General features: G+C 39.6%; 1 protein-coding gene across 3 annotated transcripts in view; it reads left to right on the top strand.

The window, feature by feature from the left end:
- The window catches only part of TRPM3 (transient receptor potential cation channel subfamily M member 3), a 386,409-nt gene extending 366,168 nt beyond the window's left edge, over nucleotides 1–20,241 (top strand). For all 3 annotated transcript variants that reach the window (XM_058043663.1, XM_058043665.1, XM_058043664.1), the window contains 4 exons: nucleotides 6,445–6,595; nucleotides 7,139–7,338; nucleotides 8,454–8,586; nucleotides 17,623–20,241. In XM_058043663.1, coding sequence (XP_057899646.1) covers nucleotides 6,445–6,595; nucleotides 7,139–7,338; nucleotides 8,454–8,586; nucleotides 17,623–19,072 — 1,934 coding nt within the window. In that variant the 3' untranslated portion in view covers nucleotides 19,073–20,241. The remainder of the gene's footprint in view (nucleotides 1–6,444; nucleotides 6,596–7,138; nucleotides 7,339–8,453; nucleotides 8,587–17,622) is intronic.
- Nucleotides 20,242–22,410: the final 2,169 nt, after the last annotated feature.

Raw genomic sequence — 22,410 nt, 5'->3', positions numbered from 1 at the left:
ACAACGCCTGAGTCCATCTCATCAGCTGGCAGCTTTTTCATCCAGTGGGTCTACTGTGATTTTTGTTTCAGCACACTGCTAAGTGTCTTGTTCTAAATCAGTGCATATTTACTTTTTTTACCCATCGTTTCTGTATTCATATCATTTTTTAAGGAAAAATATGTAAGCTGGAGTATGTGTTAATGTCCTGTTGGTATGTGATCTCATCTTCAACTCAAAAGTGAGGACACATTATATCCTCACTTCTGGGATTATGAACACATTATTAAGTGGTGGTGTTTATTATCAGTGATGTCCATAACTGCTACAAACCTACAAATTTCTGACTAAGAATCAGTTGTAAAGTGGGGTGGAAGAGAGTAAATCTTTTAGATCTGTGTTCAAATTTTCAGGTTAAGTCGACAAAACAGAAAAACCACTCTCCAAGTAGTTCCTCTCAGACTGGCAGTTCATCATATGACCACTAAAACATCTAAAAGGCTTGTCATATTAAACAGATGCTCCATATGAAAAGATGTAGAACTGGAATGGTAGGCTTCAGTGATTCTTGGATGAAGAGAGTGTGAGAAGTGAGAACACTGCTGAATGTGCCTGAAACATGCTGAGGGAAGAGCCACAGACAGCAGCACATGGCAGAGTGACTGCTGCCAGCAGTGGGGACATCCTGGTCTCCTGGTGCCCTTTCAGTCCCGTCCAGTCCACAGCCCAGCTCCGCGTGGCCTGGGGAATGGGGAACTAGAAAAGACAGACTTCACTATCACAGTGCAATCATAATGGTCTTCCTCTAGGTGTTTGAGCAGGAAATGAGTAGAATTTGATCTATAAACAAAGGACGTGCAATTACAGTTAATTAGACCATATTTTCCCCATAACTGTATGTGGATGTTCAGAACATTCCATGTAGCTGATCTGGCACTGTCAGAAGGTTTCACATACCATGTTGTCTACTCAGGAAGTTTTAGCAATTTCATGAAACAGTCTTTGAAAGTATGTAATGATCAAGGAATAGTCAAGCTACTATAGTATACTATGATAGTCAAGCTTCTTCATGGAAAAGTCCAACCAGTCCAAGTGAAATATCAATCATGACTGAAACCAACTTGAGCTATTGAGTTTTGACTTGGGCCTAGAAAACTCCAATTACCAACTATTGGGATTCAGATAAAGACTTAGACCTTAGAATTGAAAGCAGGCAGTAAGCTAATCAAATTTATAAATTATTTAAAGGTCGGGAAATTAAAAATTAATATATTTCAGGAAAGGAATAATAATAAGAGCTTGATAAATTGAAAAAAATAGACTGATCTCAATTATGTAGTTGAGTAAAAATATATTATTATCCACTGATAGCTGGGGGAGGAAGGAGAATCTGAATCAGGGAGCTGGTGTTGGCACATGCAACTGTCTCACTTGGAGGCTGTCTTTCCTAATCCATCTGTGCCTTGTGCTGCCCAATGGGATCTGTGGGGCAGCAGCCAGCCATGTAACTGCTTCAGTGGATGCCTGTCCAGAAGTGGATTTCCCACAAATACTGTAAAATCTCTCCCTGAGTTCACCTCATGTTGGCACTTGTGCTAGCAGTTTTAGCCAGGAATATTCATAGGACAGTTCTCACCTGTGAAGAACTTTTTTTCACCTTACAGAACTATCTGCCCCTCCAGAATACTATGGATACAGAAGGATATAAGAAATACTGAAATGGAAATGTGAGTTTGTTGGTAAAAAACATGTAGGTCGAGGACGTAAATGCCAGGTTGGGAAATGGCAGTTATCTGTACAAAATGAACATGAGAGCTCACATTTTCCTGTATTCAGAAGGCCAAGAAACTGAACCTGCTGTTAGTCAACATGGCTTCTGGGAAGATTTTCAGGTTTTCCTGGTGTCTCACAGGTTGGATTTCCATCTGGATTTTTTTACCAGCTGACAGTAATTCACGTGCCATCTGGAATCTGAAGATCAGTCTGAATTTATTTCTTATGTCTATTTCTGTTTTGGAAAAACCTACCTAGTTTAAGAGGAAAAGATGGGACCTCTTTCTGTTTCAATTGTATTACAGGAATATCAAGTAACCAGAATGCAATAGTTTCAGAAGATGAGAGACTCTCATACACAGGTTTTAACTACTCAATGATCTTCGGAGTAAACTATAATTAATATGAAAAACTTTAAAATTCTTTAAATTTCTTAATCTTTTATATCTGTTTAAGTTTTACAATTCTTGAAAATTTCTTTGTACAAACGAAAATTACGTAGTAAACTCTTTATGACCTTACAGGCTGCATGCTTTTCAATAGGAGCTTCCTACTTGGCCTGTCATTTGCATGGACATTTCTGGAATTAGAACAAACAGAACAGAAAGCTCTGTACAAAACAGAATAAATCGTACCTGTGGCAATAATTTTAAGGTTGTTAGACAAAGGTGGTGGATAAGATTTTTGCACAGACTACAAACAATTTTGAAAGTCACTCTGGGCTGGATTGCAGCAGTATTCCCATATCTAGCACTCCTGATGTTCTAATTCAAGTTCTATTTGGTTGGCTATTTTTAATGGGGTAAGGAGTAGAGTAGAGGAGGAATAAAGCACTAGAGTGATCAAGAAAAATACAGGGATTTACTATAAATTATTATTAAAATACCAGCAGATTGAAGAGACCCTTCAAAGTCACATTTAATGTGGCCTGGGTCAAGAAACAACATGGTCAGGATGCTACAGTTGAAGAAATGTTCTTGAAGTAAGGAGACACTGTTCAACTCCCTGGATATTTCTATTGATGAACAGAGTAATTCTGTGAAATTCAGAGTTTGCAGACTTTAGCATTTTCTCCATCATTGAAGAAGACAACAACTTTAGAGAGGCCACTTAATTTTTTTTTGGGGGGGGGGCAATGCGTTTCAATATTTACCAGCCTGGTAAGCTGGTAAGGCCGCTTAGACATTTGGTTCAGAAATTATAAAACACTTTCACATATTTTGGGTTCATTGTGGGTCAAAATTGGAAGGTGCCTACATACTCATAAATGGGATGATGGAAGTGCATTAAAAATAACCAGACTTGTATTTTTAAAAAAATTTTGTTTTGTTATTTGGTTGCACTTTATGTGTTTCCACTATATTTATAATTGTGAACACAGGAAAGCATCCCTCAGTTTATTGTGATTTCAAACAAATCAATTTGTATTGTAAAAGTGGTATTCATTTTTATAGGAGAAGTTTTCATGAAAGGCAAAACGCTATTCAGTGGCAGAGCTGTTCAATTGTGCCATTGGGTCTTTTCATTATTTCCCACACCTGCTCTGGATGGGTGCAGCTGGGGTAAGAGTCATGATGCAGAAACTCACCAGCATCCTTTTCCAACCCCTCCACCCAACACACATTAAATGTGGACAGTGTCCTTGTCATGACAGTAATTACAGCAGGGAAATTCTTCCTGAGCTCTGCCTCCACGATGGGCCTGAAACCCACAGCAGCTTGAATCACTTTTGGCTTTTTTTGCAACTATTCCCTGGACAGGAAAGAGGAAGTGTTAGGAATGCAGCAAGGAAGTGCCAGCAGGAAACTGTAAATGGGAGTCAGAAAGAAAAAATAAGCATGGAAAGAGATTGTGAAAAAGGAAGCAAGGGATGCAAAAAGTATGTACATCTACACGTGTCAAGAGGCAATGTTTGAAAGCTTTGTGAAGTTAATTGATATAATTTAAATTAAAACTCCAACCATTTACTGTTTTCTAAAGCCTAAGTTCAGGACATAGTTTCTGAACTTTATTCAATGGCCTGTAGGTATCAGAGCTGTTGGCTTTTTCAGCTAACTGAGATTGGCATATCATTATGCTACCAGAATTTGCTTCTTCTGTAAAGCATTTTGCTAGAATTAAGTGTTCTGTAGTTTGTGTTAGAGCAAGGCTATAATGTAAAACAGATGAGTCAAATTTGCATACATGTTAATATTGGGCTTTGAAATATATTACAATATATTAATGCACATATTACAAAAATTATTTCATCTCTCCAAAAATAATTCATATTTTGAATGATGTTATACATGAAGGGCAGAGCAGATTCCTCAGGGGCAAGGCAGAGTACATACCTTCAATTAACCATAGAGAAAAAAATCCTTGAAAATACATGTCATAGTTTAAATATGAAAGAAGATGTTCAATGACATGCCATGGAACACAGACTTCTGCATTTTTGAGCACACGTCATATGTTTTCTCCTGCAGCTGAAGATGTGAAAATTAAGTGGTGGCTTAGCTCTCCGTTAGTAAGGCAAGAAATGAGTATTCCCATGCACCCACAACAAAATATGCAAAAGAGAAAAGAGAAAAACTACTGCAAAGCTTCAGGACAAGCTGAACCACAATGGATATGATAGAATAGACTGTGGGAACATGTCTGCAAAAGAAATCTAATTTGGCCATCACTGAGTGGCACATACCAACAGAGATTACCCACTTGTAAGCAAGTGGAGCTGGAGAAATATTTCTTGTCTTCTTAACTGTTTTTTTCCCTAGATTAAATTCTATGTTTTTTAGGGGAAAAAAAGGGATAATAGAATTGGAACCAGAGTTGGACCCGAGTTTTTGATCTCATTTATCTAAGGTTTGAGAAACGCTTTTCAAAATCTTTCTCATTATTTGGAAAGATATTATTTGTTCTGTTTCCAGCACAAAAGAGGACAACAGGTTTCAGATACTGTGATTGTTCTATCACTGGTGAAATCACAATGGGTTTTGGTACTTTGTTGTATTGGACTTTGTACCTCTGACTCAATATATGAGCAAGTTAATGTTTCCACACAAACAGAGACGTAAGTTTCACATTGAGTGCTGATAGCAAGAGGAATTGAATGGTGCAGTTTCTGCTGGATGAAGGCCAAGAGCAGAGAGCTCCACCCTCCCAGCACTACACTGATGGTATTTTGAATGTCTAAATGAAACCAGTGCTTGGAGCAGTGTGGAAATAGCCCTGCCTTAAAATGATTTGCAAAGTGATGTTTACTGAGAAATGAAGAATTGCATAGTCTCAGCCTGCTCCAGTAATAAAATGTGGTTTTGCAAACAGGAAGGACTGGTAACACCATGTGCCCAAATACAATGGAGCTGCTGATAAAAAGCAGGGTTGCCCGTATTCCACTCTGGGATTTCTTTTTCAGTGAGTTGAATATTTTTGGAGAGGTCATGTAGTCTTGTGTCACATATGGCTACAATGGTTCTGTGTGTAATAGTGCCCAAAACGAAGTACCAAAATCACACTTAATGTAATATGATGGCCATTACAGACATCCACAAGTGAATGTCAAGCTCAGTGAACCAAGTTCAGAAGAACATTTTCAAGAAGATGCAATGGTTGGTACTGGAAATGTGAATTTCCTGCCGTACAATGAAATTCTATATATGGCATCATCAAACCTCATTTTCCATGAAGTCTGTACAAAACCTCCAATGAAATCACTAGGAACTGAGCCAGTGCTGAGAACTTTGGAAATTCCTCACTTAAACTTCTTTTTGATGGGGATGAGGGAAAGCTAGCTGTAGTGCTGTGCAAAATTTACTAAGATGGCTTGTATTTGTAAGCTACTGCTTCCATAATTTCTCGAAGAGCTGATTGTGGAGATCCATAGAACCACCAGGACTGAAGCCGCAGTGACATAAACTGAACCCGTGCTTGGAGATGAAGATTATCCTTCACTGCACATGAAGGCATATTAAAACACAAGCAGGGAAAACTATTTCACCATGTTTTCTCTCCCCTTACTTCAGTTCTACAGCATTAATATCAAGAACATTTTGATTCCAATGTATTTGTGGAATAAACAGGTGGCATCTCTGCTGCATACATGTCCCTGTACCTGGTTCAGTAAAGACTTGATAATCTCCCCGACTGTTTCTAGGCATGCAGTCAAGAGTCCTTAATAGCAGAAAGTCATTATGACTATGTCCTAGAGGGGTTTGACACAGTGCAGCGCACAGCAATAAATGTCTACTCTTTCATTTACTTCATGGGCTTCCTTTTCCTTATTTATCACATCCTTCTCAATCAATAAAAAAATATAAGATTTTCACTGTTAAATAAATAATATGCAAGCTTTTTTGTAGGATTAAACAATTCAATAATTTCATTTTCACAGCCACTAATTGCCACCAGACTACCATATTATTTAGTATTATGTATGCAAATAGGCAGCTTACTCACACAAGGCATGTGTCCTGAGAGAAATATCTTGATACCCATAGCACATAACACACAATAACAAGAACTACAGCCTGTAAAATCTGTGATACCAAGCATAAACTTCTGAGGGGAGAACGTCAATGCCATTGTTATTTGGATGATATTGCCTTGGCAGGCAGGCCATTATAAATATTTAAATATTTCCGCACAAACTACTGAAAAATAAGTTTCATTCCCATTTTGCATTTTTTTGTTTCTAAATTTTGTTCCCAGCACCTTGTGGTCAAAATGAAACCAGAGAAGACGGCAAAATTATCCAGCTACCTCCCTGCAAGACAGGAGCATGGATCGTTCCTGCCATCATGGCCTGCTACCTCTTGGTAGCAAACATCCTTTTGGTGAATCTCCTCATTGCAGTTTTCAAGTGAGTGACACTTTGCAAAATATAGACTTGGGGAGGATGCAAATTGTTCACAGCCTATGAAGACTGTTGAGCTTTGGCTTTGGCTGAGATACATTTTCCTAGGATGTAAGGGGGAGAGGGAAAGAGGCTTGTCTCCAGGAAACAAGGGAAATGCCAAGTTTTTCACATTGTGCTCATTTACAAGGACAGACACCTGATGGGAACCGGGGCAAAGAAGCCAAATAAGGCTCAGTTATGGCATCATTCATTCCCAATAGGGAAAACAAAGGTAAAAATACTTGCCCATCTCAATCGGATGTTGTAAGACCCAGGGGTTGTGCCGTGCAGACATTTACAATCATAAGGTACTTCAAAAAGGCTGATTATCACCATGCTTTGCCCAGGCAAAAACTTCCTCTTTTGTTCTGCTTCCTGTTCTTGTGACAAGGAAACATTTGCCAGCGTTATTGAAATGTATCTAGTTATGATGCTGTCATGTCATCTTTGGCAAAGCACCCAAAACCATTTTCAGTCTGATGTTATTTTCTTCTTCTTGCCTTCTAGCAACACGTTTTTCGAAGTCAAATCTATATCAAACCAAGTTTGGAAGTTTCAAAGGTACCAGCTCATCATGACATTCCACGAAAGACCTGTTCTCCCACCACCTCTGATCATTTTCAGCCACATGACAATGATATTTCAACACCTCTGCTGCAGATGGAGGAAGCATGAAAGTGACCCAGATGAGAGAGACTATGGATTGAGTAAGACTCAGATGATGCAGAAAGGGGGCTTTACAATTCCTTTCATAATGTCTAGTGTTTGACATGCATGAAGTCAAAGCCCTGAACCTTGATAACCTTCCCAGCAAAGTAACAACTCTCACCTGCAAAAACCTTACCTAATTTAGTTAGTTTTACCTGATTTGCCCAACCCTTCATTCTCTTTGCAATGTTAAGGAGGCTGTGTTTTTCTGGAACTATTTGGGGTTGTTGCCTGTTTGTTCCTTCAAAGCAGAGAGGTTTGTTTTGCTGTTACTAGTCTGTTATTGCTGGAATTCTTCTCACTCCATGACAGTTCCAGCTTTATTTTTGAAATTACAGAGCAAACAGCACATACTTCTCCTGAGCACACTTTTTTCCTAGATAAGCTTAGAGATGGTAAAATGCAATTTTGTTTACATAATCTCTCCTTGACTCTGACTCAGACTGGAGGAGTAGTTCCTCAACAGGCTTTAAATGAAGTCCCATAACCATGATGAGAAACCCGTCAGATTATTTTGATCATGCTTTCCTCTTCTCTATCTTTGAGTTAGAATATCTCCACCTTGCCCAATGTGCATGCCAGAGGCAGGGAGCTAAGGGATGTGTATCTCTGCCCAGCATTAGCCCATGCCACAGCCCACTTCTCTGTGAGGAGGGAGAAGGATCACTTGTGGCCCTGGAGATGCAGCCAGACGTCTCTCCTCCCACTCCCATCACACTGCTGCCTGCAGATGTCACTTCTGGCCACATCAGACAGACCCCTGCATGCTCAGACTCCTTCCTAGCAGTCTGCTAATCTCATTATTTTTCTGTTAGGTTAAAGGTGGGCTTTGGCTTTCACCATCTGTCCAGTCATGACCAGCAGCTGTGCTTAGATCTCATGAAATCAGAACATATTCATGTTTGGTCAGCATTTGCCTGCTTAGGTGCTTCTGTCTACAGAATCATATATAACTAAAGCACTAATTCCATAATTAACAGCATCTATCTGTTTTCATATCAAAATGCCACATACTTGCTTATGAAATTTAAGTCCATGAGTTTCACAAATAAGAATGTAGTTAGTTCACATGTTAATATTTGCCAAATTCTTATTTCTCAATTTTTTTCCACAGAACTTTTCATAACTGAGGATGAATTGAAAAAGGTCCATGATTTTGAAGAGCAGTGCATAGAAGAGTATTTTAGAGAAAAGGATGACAGATTCAACTCCTCCAATGATGAAAGAATCCGTGTCACTTCAGAAAGGTGCACTTCTTTGTTCTCATAAGTTAATCTGGAAATGTGTTTCTGTCACCACCCTCACTCTTTCTTTTTTTCTTGTAAAAGGAAATGAAGTAATTTTGGTAAGTTGTAATTAAAAAGTAAAGTGATAAAATGTGATGAGTTTATTTTCTCTTTTTCTGGTTTGTGATTTTGGGTTTTTTTTGAGGGGGGGTTTTGTTGGTTTTTTTGTTGTTGATGTTGTTTGTTTTGGTTTGGGGTTGGTTTGTTTGTTTGTTTGTTTGTTTGTTTGTTTGTTTGTTTGTTTTGCTGAAGCATATGTGTTTAAGGCTGGGCTAGGTGTGGCTCTGAGGGAAACCACGCCTAACTACCTGTTCTAGGGGAAGATGTCCCTGCCCATGGCAGGAGGGTTGTAACTGAATGATCTTTAAGGTCCCTTCCAACCCACATCATTGTATGATAAGCTTTGTAAGGGGGATCTTTTATCCAGTTGTATTAAAGTATAATTGATGCAGTGAGAGGCACCAATTATGCTTGCATTTCAGCTCTTGAAACAGGATTTCAGGGCACAAGTAGACACAACAAAATGGGAGTAATTTAGAGTTCCTCAATGAAAAACCTGACTTTAGAGTTTATCTGTGAGTGATTCAGATAAAAAGCAAGCCTTGTTTTGGGATAGCCTGGCTAGGTAAGCTAGTTTCATTGGAACCAATAGCAACATGGATTTTAGATGGAATGAGAACTTTCACCTACAGTAATGCACAGAAGGAAAAAGCAATACAGTAATTTAGTGGAAGTTGCTAGTCTGCAAATTCAAATGATATTGGAGGGGAAGTTGGTAAGGCATGGAATGGCTACCTTGTAAAGGATGGCCAAGTAATACGGCATTCCTGGGTCTGGAAGAGACAAATGAGGGATGAAATTATAGAGGTCTGTGTAAGTGTGAGAGCCAGGAAAGGGTGAACAGAAATCAATTGTTTGCTGTCATGCTCAGAACAAGATATAGGGGAGTAAGAGAATAATTTAGCAGGATCCTGTGTTCAAAATAAACAGAAAATAGGTGATTTTTTTTTCACTCTCTAAATAGTGTAACAGAACAAATTTTTGAAAGATGGTGAGGTCTAAAAGAAGCTGATGATGTCAGCTAAAATGCTACATGCATTCAAACAAGACTAGACAAGCTTAGGAAAGAGAAATCCAGTAAGGACTGCTAAATACATAGAGATCATGTTGAGCACATAAAGTTCCTGAGCAAAAAATATGAAAGACTGAAATATATACAGGCGAAAGAACTACATATACTTCAAAGTAAGATAGTAGATAAACTGGTCTGTGGTCCAACTGAGTACCTTTTTTTTCTTGTAGTCTGGTGGCCACAGAACTGAACTGAAAAGTCAGAGATGCAGGTTCAAATCTCTGAGTATAGCTTTTCATTTGGTGGCCAAGGAAGAAAGAGGTATCTTTAAAGAGCTGTAAATAAGAAGTAATGTAGCTAGGTCCTCTCCTACATCATGCAAGTGCTGTAAGTCCTTGAAAATGAAACCATAACAGGCTGCCTTTCCATTCTGTGCTGACCCTTTTTTGTAGGAAAAGAGCCCTTATCTCTAATTTAAATGAAAAGCTTAAAGCACCTTGTTCCAGAATCAAGCTCCTGAATATGAATCCTAAGTGAAGGCAAACACCTGAGCCTCACAGAGAAATAGCTCTTTAAAAATCCATTTATCTTAGCCAATAGTTTAATGTGGAGACCAGGGTGCCCCAGCTCTGTAAGAGAGATCCAGGCAGTGACCCTGTGGGATACACAGGTCATTCCCAGGCCCAATCACTGACATCCCAGGTGAATGCAGTTCTTACTACATAATAGGTCTGAAGAATATTTAAAAGATACTTGAGGAATCAGGGCTATCTGAGTATTGTACATAACACATTTTAGAAACAGCATGCCTGGGTCTTTTATTTTGCCTGCAGTCGTGACCAAGTCCTCTTAAATCTAAACCACTTGTCTTGGTTCCAGCCAGGGTGAGGTTAACTTTTGCAGTAGCCAGGAAGGGGTGGGAGGACCCTGAGGTTGTTTGATACCACCTTATGTCCTTGTCAGGAGCATGGGAAAGGGACTCTTGCTTCTTAGGAGGAGGGATTCCTTCTGGTAGAGAAAACATGATGGATGGAACATTTTCACTGTAAATATTTATCCTCCTTCTCCTTCTTCTTCTCCTCCTCTTTCTTCCACCTTTTGTTGTAGTTTTGTTGTTGTTACTGTTTATTCGCTTCTTTACTGCTGTTTCCAGTACGTTGTTCTTATCTCAAACTTCACCTTGTGTGCCTCCAATTGAAGCAGGGGAGGGGAAGTGGCATCATGTCTTCTAAATTGGAGAATACCATTCCTAAACTGTGACATCACTAGAATTATTTTTGTAACCTGTGGAACATTCAAATATGTAAAATCCAGATTTGCACTTTAGAGTTTCTTTATAGAGTTATCATTGCACAAGTAACAAGATACCAAGCAAAGAAAGCAGAGAAGATGCAAGACTATGGTTTCTCTTCCAATGCCCAGTCACTAGCCTGTAGTAGTAGACCAGGTATAAGACCCATGTTAGAGCCATGAGATATCAATTTAGTCATCTGTCCAATTAGGTCAGCTTTATGTGGTGTAAAATGGGACCAGAAAACCCTGGAAATGTGAGTGAAGTTCTTCCCAAATACCTTTCATTTACAAGAAGCTGAGCATGCTGTTAGGCTCAAGAAGGGAAGGGTTGGGACAGGCCCTGTGTGACATAACTGCACCTGCACCTGGACCTGGACCAGTCACTGCCTTCCCTCACCTCTGTGCATGTGTGATAATGCTCCCCTCTGCTTGAGCAGCTCCAGGTCCTGCCAGGAGGAGGAACAGCTGCACACCCTGCATACAAAGCCCAGCATACCTGGAAGCAGGAGTAGGGGGCTAGCACTGGAAGGGAAACATAAGGTGGGAACAGAGTCTTGCTTCAAGCCTCAATGGGTTCGAGAGACAGAGACAGATGAAGGGGCTCAGGAAATCAAAGCAAGAAGAGATCCTGTGCGTTGATGCATTGACTTGGGTGTCAATGAATTATTTCAACTGTGCAGTCAGGGGCTGTGCTGGGGCAGGACCACAATGTCTTGTCTGACTCACCTGCAACAAGCTTTAGTTGATGCTCTCGCCTTGGGATAGTCCACCCTGGCATCCTGTGGGCCTGCCTCAGTTCAGGAATCTCCTTACTTCTTTTGTAACAACAGACACCACCAAAGTCTCCATATTTGGTGTCACCAGACAGGATCCCTCCTTTACCTGATCACTTCACATTCAGAAATTAAAAGCATAGAACAGCACTTTGATGTTTGTCTTTCCTTGACCTCAGACTAAGCAACTGAGTTGCTGGGAGAGTGGGAACTACAGACAAAGTTTATTAAAGAAGCCCTGGTTCTTCTGCCTTCCGACTCTCATGGGAAGAAAGAACTACACTGTGTATTTAAATTCCTTCACAGAAAGGGGTCTAAATCAAGATCAGTCCTTCCTTAACCTCAGATTTTGGCAACAGTTTAAATTTAAGGAATCACTTTGTCTGGCAAGTTTAATGATGGCAAATCAGATATATTTATGTAAAAATGAATTATTTATTAAACAGACAGTAGATAACAGATGAAAAACCTTAATCAGATTTAGTTAGTCCACAGTATATAACTAAAATAACTACTAGTGGATTACAGTATGAAACAGCGCCCTGTATCAAGGTACCTATATTAAAGCTAACAAAAGAAAGAGTATTGATTAGGAGTCAAATGCAACTTACCACCAAAGCGATGATAATGGACACAAATACCTTCACTTGACCCCTGGGGAGTAACCACAAAGTAGGTTTCTACTAGCAGGAGAAACTTCACGCATTTCCAGGAAAATGTATACAAGAATTCTGCTTTGTGAAGGTTTTGTGTGGCTTTTATGGTTGTAAAGTGAGTGGATGTCAGTCAGAAATGCAGTCTGTCTTGCCAGATCTCTAAGATTTTTATTGGCAGTCGGGAGATGCTAGACCAGTGACCATGGCACCAAAATCACTTAGTGATTATTCAAGGTTATACCCCCTGAAATACAAGACAGCTTGTCCTGTTTGAGTTATCTGACTGGCTAGCAAACAACAGTTGTGGGGGCTGAGATGCTCTGCTACAGAAGCCCACTATCTGGGATTTCACACAAGCATTTGGAAGTAGCATCAGGTTACTGATACATATCAGATGAAGTGATGGGCTAAGTGGAAAAATACAAAGCAGTACAAGGCTGTAAGGTTTTTCCCTTGAATGCATTTATCAAAGCATGCATGGTGAATCTTCTGAAAACCTGTGAGGAAAGTTAAGCTGGACAAATTCACTTCATTGCAGTGGAAGAATCATGACCTGTTGTGGAGAATCTTCCTTTCTAATCACTGTATTTTATCTTGACCAGAACAAAGACGTGGAATATGATCAAAAAATACTGCACTGTTTTTCTTGATCTGGCATGAAGTCACTGAAACAATCACTTCAGTAACCCAGCACATTTGTTCCATGTGAACAGGTCCCAGTTCTTTCATACCTGTGCAAAACATCATGTTGCTTTCAAAAGGAGCAGGGTCACATCATAACAGTATTTGAAAAGCAGATAAGCTGGTTAGAGCAGATATTATTATGTCATCTTTGGTACTCTGTGGTATCCATTAGTACAGCACTTTATAATCTGCAGTGCAATTACACATACAGCGTCTGTGTGGATGAGGACATAGCTATTATCTTGATTTCAGAGCTGGCAGGCTGAAGTGCACAGAAATAGCTTTGTGTTGGTAAAAAAGACTGACCCTACCAGACCCAGACATGAAAAATGACAGCAGGAAAGGTCTGTGACTCTTGTGGCATCTCTCTGTGGTCATAAAGAGTTAAGTGGTCTTAGGCTCCAGTGGGAATGCAGCCATGACAACCCAACTCCCTTAGCCAGGAAAAACCACTGCACCCGGGAAAAGTGGCTGGCTGCTTGCATCAGCACTGCTTTACCAAAAGATGTCAGGCAAAGTACCCTATTACAGGCTTGGGAACTGCTGTCTGTGTTTTACTTAAATACAACCATTCCACAATCGCCTATCACAAGCTCAGGGGGATCTCTGTAAGTGACTTTCATGTCAATGGTCGTTGTGGCTTTTGAAAACAATTTTGAAGTATGAATGATGTCTTAGAAAAGGATTTTGAAATACGACTGATGTCTTAGAAATGGACCTAGGTCAACTAAGAGACTTGTGAACCAAATTCTACCATTCAATTAAGAGGTCTACCTCTGAAAAGAGTGACTTAGTCCCATTAAAGAATTATTTTAAATAAATTATTGATGAACTAATGTGCAAAGGTTAAAAATAAAGAAACCAAAATGAATGCCAGCAAAAGTCATCATCTCCCAAACCATAATTAAAAAGTCTTACTGCAAATAATACAAAATCTTAGTCAGTACTGAGTTCTCCCCTCATTATTGCATATTGTCCTGGTAAAGTCCATGTTTGTTTCACTATGTGAAATTATTGAGCTTCAGCAGCTCACCTTGGTGCATGTTTTACATGTAGCATCCTCTTTTTTTCTTCTCATTCTGTTAGCATGGCTGGGCACTTTCTAATACATTGAATAACACATTGAATAATACAGTTTCTAATACATTGAAACTTGCTGCAAGGTTAAGCACAGGTGTAAAGGAGACATCATAAATGGATACTGTGAGATTTGCTAAAAGGTTCATACTTGCGCCTGAATACCCATTGAGAAAAAAAAAAAAAAAAAAAAAAAAAACAAAAAAAAAAAAAACAAAGCAAAACAGGCAATCACATTTTGAAACTGTGTTTTAATTCAAAACTATTCCTAAAGGAAATACAATTCAGGCTGTTTATTCACTGACTGCAGGAACATTTTCCCAAGAATATGGGAAAATAGAAAAAAATCACTTGATTAAGACATTTTAAGGACCAGATTAGGGGTGTATCTCTCCAGACCATATCCTCCTGTGTCCACAGTACCAGGCTGATGTGATTTTATCATGTTTCTCATGTTTCTAATAGACTCACTCCCAGAACATGGTGCTGTTCTGCAGGATGAATGGTTACAGAACTGAACATCAAGTGACTAAGTTAGTATCATTGGGGGTTGGAGGAGACCATCATCTATCAAGCTTTCTTTTTGCAAATAAAACTCTGTAGTCAAGGCTCATGAAGTGCAAACACGTGTATGCATTTTTCAGTTACCTATGCACATCTCTGGTTACCCGTGGTTTCCAAAACCAGACTGCTCGGTGCTTATCTTGTTACCTTTCTCCATAAATTTTCCACGCTACCAATGCAATCACATTTGTCATCAGTTCCATAGCAACCAAGAGACCACGTAACTCGAAAGTCTCTCTTCGTCTTGTCTGATGCTCTCTGGCACTGACAGAAGCTGCAAGATCACATTCAGGGAAGGCAGAACAAATACATGAACACCTACCAGCCAGGTATTATTCTAGGTTCTCCTGGTTGTGTTCAGTAGCATTGTGTAGGCCTCACGTGAATGCAAGACACAAAAGTTACCTCACTGTGGGCAGTTACGCTGATAGACCAACTGGCTGCATTTGTATTAAAAAATATTTCACTTGTGTACAGGTGTCAAGGCAGAAAAGAAAAAAAAAAAACAAATCAAACCAAAACAATAGCAAAAACAACAGTAACAACAAGGTAGCAAGACCACAACCAGATTATCCAGTTAGCTTTAAATAATGTTATAAATTCACTCCAATTCTTGATAACTGTTGGTGGGGTGAAAGGTTTTTTGTGGCATGTAATCTGAGCTGTAATTGTCTAGTGAAATCCAGTAGAATTTTTCCTTATGTCTGACAGCCCTAAAATTGCAAAGTTTTTTCTGTTCATCATCTTGAAGCAGTTTTTATAGGATCTGAATGTGGGGTGAAGGACTCAATTATTGGCTAATAAATATTTCAAAAGTATAATTGCTTTTATAAAATAGCAGTTCATATAAGTAATAACATGAGTGAAAATTCAACTGCTTCCCATATAAACTGCTCTCACTGTGGAATTACATCCTGTACTTGTAATAACATTAATCTGTTTTGTTGGAGAAGCTGGTAGAACTAGAAACAGACCGGTCCCTAAATGATAATGAGTAGAATAAGATTCCTTGAAGCTACCAGTTCATTTCTTAGCAGTGATTACTTGATCATTTGTCTCCTGAAGACTGATGATAGCAATACAGTTGCTGCTGCACATTTAATTTGTTGTGCTTGTGCCTTCAAAACTCACACACTTCACAGGAAAAGCCTGTATTTCCCAGGAATGTGAGACTTGCTGTAGGGAGCTGAGTCACACTCTTCCCTGTCCTCTGTTCTCCTCTCCTCTCAGTGGGCAGATTCTGTTGCTCATCGCCACAAGGTAGTCAGACTTCAGTGTTTTACCAGAAAAAGTTCTGAGCATTAGGTAACAGGGCATTAGTGCCAATATTCTATTCTTAGCAATAATCTTCCCCTCTATGCAAATAAGAGTAGTTATGGTGTTGTTGTCAGTTCCAAATCACTTGTCCTGTTGAAAAAATAACTAGCAGTAGTGGAACATGATATTTACCTCATCAGAAATCCTGGTAATTGTGTGCCTATTAACTATGGCAGTGTGACTAGTAATACTTGAGCATGAATTGCACTAACTGGAAGAGAGTAAGAGGCCTGTACTGAAAAAGAGTGTGGAAATTTTGCCATTTGTTATCTTTTGCATCTCTGATCATTTTTCAATGTCGACAGCAGTGGCAAAAAACAAAATTATAATCTATCAGACACAGAGAAGTACATAAACTTGTAGCTTTTAGTACTTCTTCAATGGAAAGTGGAAGTCCCAGCCTGTCATAGGGATTACAAACAGAGAAAATAATTATAGAAGTTTCTCATGTGCTACAGGCAATTTCATAATGTAGAATTTTCAGACTCTATAAATCCTTCAGGAGACATGCTTTAGAAGTCAGAAAATTGAAGTGGTTAGAAGCCACCAGCATAAATCTGTACACAATTCCCTAAAAATTGAAAATATTTGAAAATGTGGCAGATAAATGGTCTAGAAAAGACATACTAAAATTTAAATTAAATTAAATTAAAAATACTGAATCTTACATTCAGCTATTACGTATTTCTTTTAATCTAACTTTTTATTTCTGTATTATGATAGCAGCTGAAAACTAACTTTAAAATCCATCATTTCAATCCTCGAGCTATGAATGCAGACTACCCAAAGCACAACCACAGTAATGGAGCAATCTTAGTGCGTGTACCCTGTTGCAGGTCGTATTCGGCTTCATCAGTGTTTCTCCTCCTTGCAGTGTTCAGGAATATTTAACTCAATATTATATATATTCAACAAAATAGCTGATATTTCTTTTTTTCTACAAATTGGAGCTACATATTAATCCGAGAACAAAGAAACTATCTCCTTAGATCGGCATAGGACTAGGTAGTGCAAATCTGGGGCAAACTCAAGGAAAAAATACAGCAGTGCCTCTCTTCTGTAGCACATTTCCTGCTTTCTTTACTTCATTTAAACCACCTGTGATGGTCCTGACTGTGGCACAACTGGGGACAACATCATGCGGCATCTGCTTTAAGTGTCATTCATTCATAATAACCTAATTAGAAGCTTTGGAAACAAAGAGGCAGTAATTCATAGTAACATTTATTAAATAAGTCTCCTCTCCCTGGATTGAGGAACACCCAAGCCCCTTCTGCACTACATAGATGATGCCCATGGTTTAATCCACTGTATCAGTTCCCCAGTTCCCTGAGTGCATAGCTTTTTGGTTTTTTTTTGGTTTTTTTTTTTTTTTTTTTTTTTTTTTTTTTTTTTTTTTGCAAAACCTCTTTTAGCAGGATTTTGAAGTAGATGAGGTGGTGTACAGTGCCTTTGGGGTTTGAGATGCATTTTTTTCCAAGTGGTTTGGTGACCTGACCTGGTTAGCTGAACACCCACTGCTTTGTAGAAATTTACCTATTTAATTCTTCCCTTTCTAAAGGGTGGAGAACATGGCCATGCGGCTGGAAGAAGTAAACGAGAGAGAGCACTGCATGAAGGCCTCTCTGCAGACTGTTGACATCAGGCTTGCTCAGCTGGAAGACATGATGGGACGAATGGTGACTGCCTTGGAAAAGATGGCTGGCATTGAGAGAGGCGAGACAACCAAGATCCGATCCAGGACCTCATCCGACTGCACTGATGCAGCCTACATTGTGAGGCAGAGCAGCTTCAACAGTCAGGAAGGAAATGCCTACAAGCTTCAAGAGAGCATTGATCCCACAGGAGAGGAGTCCATGTCCCCAACGTCACCTACGATCACACCCCGCTTGCGAAGCCATTCCTTCTATGCAACAAATATAAAGGACAAGTGTGGGTTGGAAAAGCTGGAAAGCATTTTTAAGGAAAGATCTCCAAGCCTGCATCGGGCAATCAGTTCCCACTCAATAGCAAAAGAAGGAAAGGCTCCTTTACCCCCTACCAGCACTTTGTCAATCGCCCCAGACTCCAGAAGACCTTCGTCTTGTATAGACATCTATGTTTCTGCCATGGATGAGATGCATTCTGACACAGAACCTCTCGAGAGCTCCATAAATATTCTTGGTCCTGAAGATGCAGCTCTGCCAGCTCACATAGCCTCTTCCCTTTTAACTAATAGTGCATACATCAGCAGTACAGCTGGTGAAAAGATCTCTGGCAGGAGTCTTGATTATGAGGAAACTTCTGGAATAGAAACAAGAGCATTTTCTTCAGACTATTCACAAATCACAGACTGCCAAATCCCATGGGATTCAGACCCTCCCTTGTATCATACTTTAGAGCGATCAAAAAGCAGTCGTTACCTGGCTACCACTCCATTTATTCTGGAGGAAACACCAATTGTGAAATCTCACAGCTTCATGTTCTCTCCTTCTCGAAGCTACTTCAGCAGCCTTGGTGTCCCAGTCAAAACAGCAGAGTACACAAGTATTACAGATTGCATAGACACGAGGTGTGTGAGCGCTCCCCAGGCCATTGCAGAGAGGGCCAGTTTCCCTGGAAGCCTCAGGGGCAAAGTGGAAGACTTGGGATGCTGCCACCCAGAGAGAGAAGCTGAACTAACCCACCCAAGCTCCGATCATGAGGATATCGAGGTCAAAGACAAGAAGGGAATCCCCTTATCTCCTCAAGACAGCAGTGCTACAACAACTCTGCCCAACAGCATCCCACTCCCAAAGATAGAGCGAGCCAACAGCTACTCTGCAGAAGAGTCCAGCGTGTTGTATGCACAGCACACACGGAAGAGCTACTCCATCAGTGACAAACTTGACAGGCAGCGAAACACAGCCAGCCCACGGAACCCCTTGGAGAGGAGCAAGTCCTCGAGGCCAGAGAGCAGAGGGGACAACCTGTCCATGAGGAGACTGTCAAGAACTGGAGCCTTCTGCAGCTTTGAAAGCAAGCACAGCTAGGCTTATACAAAGCTCACCAGCAGTCTAAGGGTCATCTGCTTTTCAGTCTGTTTTTCTTAGCAGAATTTTTAAAAAACCCTCACATCACCCCATGTTGAGTCCAATTGGCATTAGCCATGGGTCAAGGGAGCACATTTTCAATCTCAGCACCACTACTGATGTACTCCATCTTGACCCAATTGACATTTGCACTTAAGAAAAAAGGGAGGGATGAAAGCTTTACAAAACCTTCAGTAAACAAGAGGAATAACAAGACCCCATAATGAAGTCAGAAGACTTAGATTAATAGCTCCAGATATCTGCCTTTTATTAGAAGGTATCCTAAGACCTTTTATCATTATTCAAGTTTTTAAGATGCAGGAATTAACTGGCAAAAAAAAGATGTACAAATTAGGTGTTCCAAACTTCAATCACAACTTCTTTTTCATCTATGTCACCATTGTGATGACTGGTGAAAAGCATTTGTTATTTCTGTTGGAACTGGCAGCAAAAAACCCTAAAGTCTCCCAAGTCCCTTCATCCCATATTTGTGAAAATGAAGAAAGATGAACACAACAACAACTATAAATGTTCACTTGTCTCCTTTTGTATCAACTTCTAGTGCCACAGAAAGTTTATATTTTCAAGAGCGGAAAGGGAAACGAAATGCCTTTTTTACTGCAATTTAAATGGAAGAAGAATTTATGTTAAAATGTCAGGTGATTTCCTGTGTAAAACAGGCATTCTAGATTCTAGCACAGGTGAGCAAGCTCAGGATGAATGTAATTAAGTGGAATAGTATATATTTATTTTTTTACCACATTTGTCATCAGTATGTTGTCTCACTAAATCAAAGGATATAATGAAACAGCAAGAATAAGATGATCAGAGCAGAGCATAGTAATAGTGTCCAATTCTCATGGATCAGTTTAATTATATATAGAAATTGGGGCGATTTATCCACCATGCTGCTACCAGGTTCTTCTTGCTGTTTCATTTGAGCTGCCGATTCTTCACATCATTCCCCCACCTATAAAATTCACACCTTTTTCCCCTTTTTTTTTCATGTGAACATAGCTGTATTTGGACTTTTTAAATTATACAGGATTTATCAATAAGTCTGAATCCAGACTCATGTAATTAGACTGAAGCTGCTTAAAGCAAAGTATTTTTGGCAGAGGACTGGAAAACACTAGAATTTCTATATGCTTCTAAGGTAAGTAAAAGAACCAAAGTGAAACTGCAAGTGTGTGTAAAGAGCAAAAGCCATCAGTTGTGAGTAGGCATCCGCAGCCCAGCAGTGTTCATCGTCACAGTGTGCTCATCAGCTCAGCACACAGGGAGCGCTGGCGCGGGGAAAGCGTGTCTGAGGGGTAGCGCAGGTGCGGGCGCTGGGTGAAGACAAGTGTAACTCCACTGACTCCACCCACGTCCCGAGGGCCCTCATGGTCAGCAAGAGTGTCAAACTTCTCATGAGGCAGTGTCCGGTGGTCATAGGAGGAAGGGAAAACAGAAGACTGGAGAAGGGTGGAGAAGCATAAGCTGCAACTGGAAAAACAATTCACACTCCTTTATGACGGCACAACTCTTAAACTTTTTAAAAGTTGACAATAGTGCTATCAGAAGTTAAAATATCTCAACAGTTACCAATATCTGTGTGGAACCAGCTCCTTTTTGTTATTAAAAATTGACATTTGTGAGTGGGGTACATATTTTACATTATTTAAATTGAATTAGGCAGCTTTGAGAATACAAGCTGATATTTTCTCACTGAGTCCTCACTCTGGGAGACTCTGAGCACCATCTGAGAGTTAAGTCCAAAAGGCGACTAATCCAGACAGAAAAATAATCATCAGCCTCAAGAAAAGAGGCAAAGAAGGTGAAAACATTTAGTTAACAAGTCACTGCGTTGGAAGGACAGGACAGGAAACAAGGAAATGCAGCAAGGGGATGTCAAGAACAATGTGTTTCACACTTCCTGCACCAACGTGTTCCTTGCTTTCTTCTGTTTGATCAGGCTTTCAGTGAACTAAACTCCACCAAGACACCATGTTTATGCAATTGCCTTGCAGGCCATGTGCAGAATTACAGTCACATGGTGATACCAAGAAAGGTCAGAAACCTTTCTGTGCATTATGAAGCATGCTTGTGGCAGGCTGATTGTTGAACAATAGCAAAATGCCCAAGGGCAAAGGAACTTGTGTTTAACAATATGCTTCAAATGTGCCAACCTTCTGTTAGCAGCCTTTTCCTAAGGCTTCTCCAAATCTATCTATCTATGGAGAGTAGAGGGGGATATTCTTACTTCGTTTTCTTTGTTACTTTTATGAATGTCTGCTAAAACTGTTGTGGACTCTTTCATCTTCATTGTATTACTGGTCTACTCAAGAGGAATTTCAGATTCATTAGAAATTCCTCAACAGCGCTTAGTGAATTAGGGATAGGGCTGTCCTCTGGGGTAGATTCCATTGGTTAGTTTGTCAGGGTAAAGAAATTTGCCAAGCCTAGAAGCTGTATAAATATTTAGGATACAGCACCTTATTGATCTGGAGCACACATTCCAGGCAAAATGAAACAGAACACTTTATTTACCTCTTAAAATTTGCCATTATATATAAAATGTATATTCAAATGTTAAAAGTGTGATTGCAAGAGGTCAGAACACTACTTTTCCTGAATGTTTCCCATTTATTCTACAATGTGATGTCTATAGAATATATTATGATGGATGTTAGATTATTTTATTTTCACCTGGTTTTTACACATTGCATCAAACGGCTCCTTTTTGAATTTGATGATAAAACATTCCCATTTCTTGCAATGGGACCAGACTTCCCATTCTCTCTCCCATATTTAGTGAGATAGAAGTCTCATCATCCATCATCATGTAGCTATAGCATGTGCCATATGATGTATTCTGTATCAAAGGATAGCTTATGAAATAGACACATATGTAGTTGTGACATGTGGTAATATTAGTGAACGTTACAGGACAGTTTTAATATCTCATTACATGGTCTTGTTTGTAAATCTGTAACATTCAATAAAATAGCACATGTTGCATCAAACATTAAGTTCCACTATCCAGTTATTAGCTTACGTATGGAATATGTATTTCTGGTCACGGTGTGTAAGTTTGGTATGTTTCGCACATTTCTTTGTATAGCTCCACTTTAATGTCTGTATGGGCTGATGTATAAACCTCTAACGAGCCACTGTGGGCTGTGACAGATGAGTTGTGATGGTGTGAAAGACAAACTGGCATGTTATGCAAAAGATTATAAGATATATGAACTTTAATAATATTTTAAATCTCAACTGAACTTAGCTGTTTGTTTACATACGCTGGTTGACTGAGG

This window comes from Melospiza georgiana, chromosome Z (assembly GCF_028018845.1).
Source record: "Melospiza georgiana isolate bMelGeo1 chromosome Z, bMelGeo1.pri, whole genome shotgun sequence".
Taxonomy (NCBI): domain Eukaryota; kingdom Metazoa; phylum Chordata; class Aves; order Passeriformes; family Passerellidae; genus Melospiza; species Melospiza georgiana.
This window is presented reverse-complemented; position numbering and strand designations above follow the sequence as displayed.